Source organism: Myotis brandtii, unplaced genomic scaffold (genome assembly GCF_000412655.1).
Source record: "Myotis brandtii unplaced genomic scaffold, ASM41265v1 scaffold97, whole genome shotgun sequence".
Lineage (NCBI taxonomy): Eukaryota > Metazoa > Chordata > Mammalia > Chiroptera > Vespertilionidae > Myotis > Myotis brandtii.
The window spans coordinates 239910-246678 of NW_005372020.1; the positions used below are offsets into that span (position 1 = coordinate 239910).

At 60.5% G+C, this 6769-nt stretch overlaps 2 protein-coding genes across 2 annotated transcripts in view; one reads left to right on the plus strand and one right to left on the minus strand.

The window, feature by feature from the left end:
• Window positions 1–3359, minus strand: part of GLT1D1 (glycosyltransferase 1 domain containing 1) — a 28929-nt gene extending 25570 nt beyond the window's left edge. The window contains exons 1-2 of the mRNA XM_014533361.1: window positions 2976–3359; window positions 6–10 (exon numbers count right to left, since the gene is read on the minus strand). Of these exons, the coding sequence (XP_014388847.1) occupies window positions 6–10; window positions 2976–3204 (234 nt within the window). The 5' untranslated portion in view covers window positions 3205–3359. The remainder of the gene's footprint in view (window positions 1–5; window positions 11–2975) is intronic.
• Window positions 3360–3573: 214 nt separating this feature from the next.
• The window catches only part of SLC15A4 (solute carrier family 15 (oligopeptide transporter), member 4), a gene marked incomplete at its 5' end in the record, with an annotated part of 7104 nt that continues 3908 nt past the window's right edge, over window positions 3574–6769 (plus strand). Inside the window, 3 exons of the mRNA XM_014533341.1 lie at window positions 3574–3890; window positions 5805–5973; window positions 6320–6397. Of these exons, the coding sequence (XP_014388827.1) occupies window positions 3574–3890; window positions 5805–5973; window positions 6320–6397 (564 nt within the window). The remainder of the gene's footprint in view (window positions 3891–5804; window positions 5974–6319; window positions 6398–6769) is intronic.

Genomic DNA, 6769 nt, shown 5'->3' on the forward strand with positions numbered 1-6769 from the left:
TGCTGCTGCAGTGGCAACAGTAGCGGTCACTTGGCAACATGTCAGTGTATCAGTCACCACGTCTACCTCCCAAAGTTATACAAGGTTTCGGATCAGATGCATTAGGAAGGAAAGCGGGGGGCACGGCTCGGGATGGAGTTTGAGGTCCGTGTTCCCTGCAGCGGGAGGCGCGTGTGGGTTTCCATCGGGCGAGTGATCGGATCTGATTGCGTTTCCGAAAGACCGGGCCCCTGCAGCCTGCCAGCCAAATCTGGGCGACTTCCCGTTTTCGGAGCCGAGAATAAGACTGGGTCTCGGGCTTTTAGGGGGAAGGAAGGAAGAAAAAAAAATGTTTCGTGAGAGTGAAAGTGATATGAAATTCCGACTCGGTCTCCACCACCGAGGCCGGAACAGCCCTGCCCGTCCAGCTGCGCCCGGGCCTCTCCCAGCTGAGGAGCGGAATGAGAAGTTGTGACCAGACGGAAGGTCCCTCAAAACTTAAAATATCCCTGCCCCGCCCCTTCTCAGGCAGAGCTGCCGGCCTCTGGGGTGGAGACCGGGTTGTATGGGGCGTGATGCCAGCAGGGAGCTGGGTACGAGAGGCTGTTCTTTAAACTTTTCTATCCGTTCAGACATTTTTTTAAATAAAAAGTTGAGACATTGATGAACTGATGCACGGATAAAGCAAAGGTGGCCTGTCCACATGGTGGAATATTACGCAGCCGTGAACAGGAAGGGAGCCCCGACGCCTGCCGCCAGGTGGACGGACCTGGAGACCAGGATGCTGAGTGAGAGAAGCCAGACCAGAGGCCACAGGATACTGGTTCACTCTCTTGTGTGAAATGCCCAGAGCGGGCGGCTGGAAAGACTAGAAGTGGACTCGTGGTCGCCAGGGGCCAGGAGAGGGGACCTGGGGGTGGCCGGTGGCTGCAGAGGGACTGGGGTCCTCGGTGGTGGAGATGGTTCCCCGACTGAATAGACGGCTCCGTCGTGCGTTCCCGAGGGTAGAGTTGTTTTTGTGTTTTTACGTGAGTCACGAGTCCTTACAAAAACACGGAGCAGGAAGAAGGCAGTGCCTGTGCTGGGGCTGGCTGCACTCCCGGGGCTGGCTGCCTGGGAACGGGCTGTGGTTGGGCCGGGAAGCAGGCCAGGTCGGTCTCGGACTGTCCGTCCATCATGTGGTGCTGGCCCTCGTCATCTGAGCAGAGCTTTGTGGCATTCGGGAGCTGTGTGCCATGGGAGACCCGTGGGCGGTGCGTGGGGCGGCCGCGAGAGCCCTGGGGACTGGGAACGGAGACACCGCTGAGGACTGGGCGGGTGGTTGCTGGTGCCGACGGCCAGCCTGTGCGTTCCCCAGCGCTGACCTTTTCCAGAGGTCACGCCATTCTCCACGGTTGGATCGGGGCCTTGGAATCGTGACCCGAAAGAAGAAAAGCTCATTTTACCCGTAAAGACAGCAAGCGACACTTTTTTTTTTTTCCTGGAGGGGAAAGAAGTCCCACTCCTGGGCACTTTAAGGAATTTTTCCAAAGCAGCCAGCTGGCGGACTCACGCCACACGACCCCATCTCTTCTCTGTGCCTCTGTGACCGACGCTGTGGTCTCCTCCCAGCGGTCACATGGTCCCTTGGCGTGGGGCAGGGCCGATGACATAACGTGACTAATATGAAGTGGCGGCCGGCTCCTCGCCCGGGGCTCCGAGGCCGAGGCATGTGACCCCGTGTGCCCGAGCCAGCGCCCCGCGTGTTCCCCAGAAATCACGGGCTATTCTGGGCCTCGTCCGGGCTGAGCTCTCCCAAGTTCTTCCCGGCGAATCACACGCGGAGGTTTAAGTAACCCGACTGGCAGGTCACGCAGGATGTGAGGTGGGATCTTAAACTCAGGCGTGTGCCTGGCTCACGGAGGGCTGATCTCTATGCTTCTTTGAAGGGATCTGAGCGTGTCGATGGGACCAGGTGCCACTTGGATCCATGAGCCGTGTCTGCATTCCTTGTAGCTTTACGTGGACTGGCCCCTTCCCTTTTAAGCTCCCCTCCCCTCCCCCACCCCAAACAAAAGGACTTTTTGTATATATTTAGTTTTATCTTCTCTGTAACCACTTCTCTGCTCACAGTTCCTCTTTCCTGTCTCCAGGGTCGTGTGAACGTTTTGAGTCCAGCCTAGTAACACTGAAATGAATGTGTCACCATGAGCAGCTGTCTCAGATGATAAAAAATTCCCCTACAAATCGCTGACTCAGTAGTCACGCCAGCATGTGGTCTAGGACCCGTGTCCAGTTCTGACGTGGGAGGGAGAAGGTTTACGTAAAATTTAGAATTTCAGTTCGAGGTGGTGGCCGCTGTTTGATTGCAGTTAGCAGATTCATTTCCAACACCGTAAACAATCCGGGTCCGAGTATCGGGTCAGGAGACTTGGACCTGCGTAAAGGTTGCTTGTGTGCGGTTCATCACTGCTGCCCGGGCCTCCGTGAGAAGCCGCGTTTGGTATTGAGAAAGGAGTTTGTCACGTGGGTCAGAATTCCGAGCTGTTCCTGGAGCAGAGACGGCCCAGCTTTTCCAGACCCTGTAACGCGAGACGGCAGCCTGACCAGCCCTGGTGTGAGCCCGGCCCGGCCTTTAGCTGCTGAGTTCCAAGAGCTCATGGAGGGAAATTGGCTGGAAGCGACTCCGGGAGAGAACTCGCCCGGCGGTGTCCGTGGAGACGTGAAAATCCACGCGGCAAGGGGAGCCGTGGGCCTGCGCCCGCGTGTACGGTCCAGCGCGTTGGGCTCCGTGTGAGCGTGCACCCCAGAAACCCCCTCTTCTTCCCCTGGGGCCCGTGTTTGCCCGGGTCCAGGAATCGGGTTGGAGTTTCCCGGGACTCCTCTCCTGTCGGAGCCTCGCGGGCCACGGAGAGCCTTCCTCCCCCAGACAGGCTCAGCGTCAGCCTGCAACTTCCTCCTTGCTCCAGATTTCCCGGGCGCAGCGGTGCAGCTGTGGTCAGCCGCCGCCGGGGAAGGGGGCCGGCCCGCGGTGGTGAGGCCGCGGTGGAGAGCGGGAGGGAGGTCTGCACGCGGCCTGCGTGTCGGAGCAGCAGCCAGGTGTCCCACGCAGGTGTCCAGAGGCTGTTCTGAGACCGTCTCCGGGGTTTGTTGGATGGAAGTGTAATTAGAGGCGCAGCCCGGACTGTGTGGTGATTGGGGGTGTGGGTGCTTTTTTATGCGGGGCCCTGAGTGGGCTGTAAACATTTTGATGGTGCTGTGATGACGACAGTAATTATATAAATACGCATATTTTTAAATTTAATTTGATTTTTTCCATCACCATTTAGCCTCTTGACCCTATACCCTCCTCCTAAATATATTTTTTAACATATAAAACACTACGACTCAGCTGGTGTGGCTCAGCCTCCTAGGAACCAGGAGGTCACGGTTCAGTTCCTGGTGAGGGCACAGGCCCAGGTTGTGGGCTCCATCCCCAGTGTAGGGCGCGCAGGAGGCAGCCGGTCAGTGATTCTCTCTCTCCCTTTTTCTCTGAAATAAAAAATATTAAAAGACAAACAACAAAAACCCCCACTGTGTATGTTTTTCGTCCTTGAAGCTCACCGCTCAGCTTGACGCCTGTTCCCGTGCCTTCAGGTTAAAGACCGCGGTCCGGAAGCCACGCGCAGGTTCTTCAACTGGTTCTACTGGAGCATCAACCTGGGGGCCCTCCTCTCGCTGGGCGGCGTGGCCTACATCCAGCAGAACGTGGGCTTCGTGAGCGGCTACGCCATCCCCGCCGTCTGCATCGGCGTCGCCTTCCTCACCTTCCTCTGCGGCCTGAGCGTCTTCATCACCAAGCCCCCCGACGGCAGCGCCTTCACCGACGTCTTCAAGGTCCTGGCGTACTGGTGCCGCCCCCAGCAGCGACCGGCGGACCACGGTCCTGGCGGGTGAGGGCGCGGTCTCCGTCACAGGCCCAGTTTGCCAGGAGCGTCGGGTCGGTCACTGTAGCTGAAACGCCTGCTTGCGTCTGTGGGGTGCTGGCTGAGCAGGGCGCTGGGTGGGGATGGACGTGTCTTGTGTCCTTAACTTCCTGTCCGTGCGGGCGGTGGGCGGGGTGTCCCTCCACCCTAAAGACAGACCATGGCCTGACTCGAGCCGGGATGTTCAATTTTAACCTCGTGAGCTTCCTGGTTGATGCACGGAGGCTCCGCCCGCTCGGTCACGTGGAAGTGATAAAGGAGATGTGGCGGGAGACAGGCGTGCTCTGCACGTTTCTCTTCTGATAAGAAGCTTTGAAGTCATTTGAATGGGAGATCAGGCCGTGGCTCACTTTGTGGGCGCCTCCCTGTGCCCCACAGAAAGCAGCCCCTGCGGGTCAGCACGGGCCATGATCCCGTGCTCCCCGCGGGGCTTGGGCAGGAGGTGGACGCCAGAATAGAGGTGCAGGGGCTTCCCCGTGCAGCCTCACAAGTCCACGTGCCGGGCAAGTTCACGTGCTGGGCAAGTCCCACGTCCTGGGGAAGGTGGGACTGATGGCCAGGCACCTGCACGCGGTCTGTAAAGTCCAGGCCGAACCCGAGGGGAGACTCAGAATGCTCCCTCGTTGTTTGCTGCCGTATGAGGCACCCATAGTGAGCCGGTCCCTCTGGGTGCACAGTGCGGGGACGTGTGGCACACTCATTCTGTGGTGACAACGTGCGCCACCGCAGTGCGGTCAGGCCTAGGATGTGTCATCACCCCAGAGAAGTTGGGGATCTGTCCAGTGGGCCCCCAGGGAAGGACAGGCTCCTTGATGGGGGTCAGTCTCTGGGCCGGAGGTGACCCTCGGGCCCTCTGCAGCCACCCCACGCCTGCCCCCTCGGCTTGTCTGCATGTCCGATTCTGTCCTGGGAGCCGGGACACGCCCTTCCCAGCTCCCGCTGCCTGTGGGGGTTCCTGCCGCTGCTCCTGGCCGACCCGCAGGCCTAGTCAGGGCCGCACCCAGTTCCCAGTTCCGATCCCAGACCAGGACCACGCGGACGTTCTACAGAGGCAGCGGCTCTGCCCGGCGCCCCTCCCCTCTGGGTGCTCCCGCAGGGCCAGGCCCAGCCAGGGCGGCGGTTTCACTTCCTGCTGTGGGTGGCAGGCGAGTGCATTCCCCACGTCCTCTGGAAGGAGCCGCAGGTGGCCTGCCTGCGAGGTGGCTCCTGCAGGCGTCTGGGATTTCCCTCCGCCTGGGAGGCCTCTTTGGCACTTTAGGATGAAAAGGGTCGCCTTGCAGAAAGGTCTAGAGGACCCTCAGGCCTCCCTCCTCCCGCAGGCCCGGCTCTGCGACCCGGGGCAGGTGATGAGCTGCGGGGGGTGGGGGGGGGCAGGAGAGGCCTGAGCACCCCTTACCTGCTGCCAGTCACCGGCCAGGCAGGTGGTCCAGCTGTGCCCTCCGGCGCTCCCTGAGTCACGCACGGGGGCGGCCTCTGTGTAAACAGTGGGTGGACCACCCCTGGGCCTGGGGTCAAGTCTGGACATTTGATAGAACCTTAAAAATCCAAACAGCCCAGCAGTTTTCAAATATGAACCCGGCGGGCGAGCTGATGCCATCGCTGCAGCTTCGTCCACATGGGGGGCTCTGACCACGGGGACTCTGACCGGTGTGATGGCACTGGGCAGGCAGCCGTGGTCGGGGCGGGTAGGGGGAGCCCTGTGCCTGTCGGCCCTCTGCCAGCTGCCTCGGGGCTCAGCGATGCTCAGAACAGCGGGGCGCTCCGCGGGATGTCCTGTCAGCAGCTGGCACAGTGATGTTTAAGTAAATTCTTCCGCCTCCAGACTTCAGTGTGACCTGGTTCCGGGGGGAGAAAACTAACTCCTTCATTTTGTTTCCCAAGTGAAGGCAGTGGAGTCTTCCAGCCGCCTTCTAAACACAGTCTGTTTGATTCCTGTAAGATGTCCCGGGGCGGGCCCTTCACGGAGGACACCGTGGAGGACGTGCGGGCCCTGGTCAAGGTCGTGCCTGTGTTCTTGGCTCTGATCCCCTACTGGACGGTGTACTTCCAGGTGGGTGGTGACGGGCGCTGCCCGCCCGCCGGGTGCCTGCGCGGCCCTGGCTCCCGACGCCCCCGGGGCCCAGGTGTCTTTCCCTCGAGTCTCTGGCGTCTGGGCATCTCCTGTTCAGTTCCCGACTCATTTTTGCTGATGGAAACATTTTGATGTTTTTTCTAAAGCAACAGCCAGGAACGGGTCCCTTCTGCCGTCCAGGCCCCTTTCCTCCGGTTTCTCATGTGGGTGACTCAGTTCAGGATGATCAGCTCGTAGACTTGTCCGTTGTTTTCAAGCCGGAGGGAGAGGCTGCAGGGGGGCGGGGGCAGGGCCGCACCCCTAACGCTGCCGCTTGTCACCCCAGATGCAGACCACGTATGTCCTGCAGAGTCTTCACCTGAGGATCCCGGAAATCCCGAGCCTCACGGCCACGACGCACACGGTGAGCGGGCGGGACCTGAGGGCGGCCCCGGGGGACACGTGGGCCCTGCCTGTGGCGGACACCCACAGGTGGTAGCGGTCAGCGAGCCCAAAGCGTTCACACCGAAGGGGCAGCTCGCTGTGCTAGAGACGTGCCCGCTGGTCGTGTCAGTGACTGCATAAGTTGACGCATGTTAATGACACATGAACGACTGTGCTCACCGGGTTCTTCCTCCCCCAATGCCCTGAAACGCCAGTGCAGAGCCTCCTGGACCAGGTCTGGTCTCCGTCCGGGGACTGAGCTGGGCCTCTTCCCTGGAGGGTGGACCCTGTAACGCCCCCGGCACGGGCCTTCCCGGGAGGTCGTCCCCGGGCCTCTCGCGGGCGCCGTGAC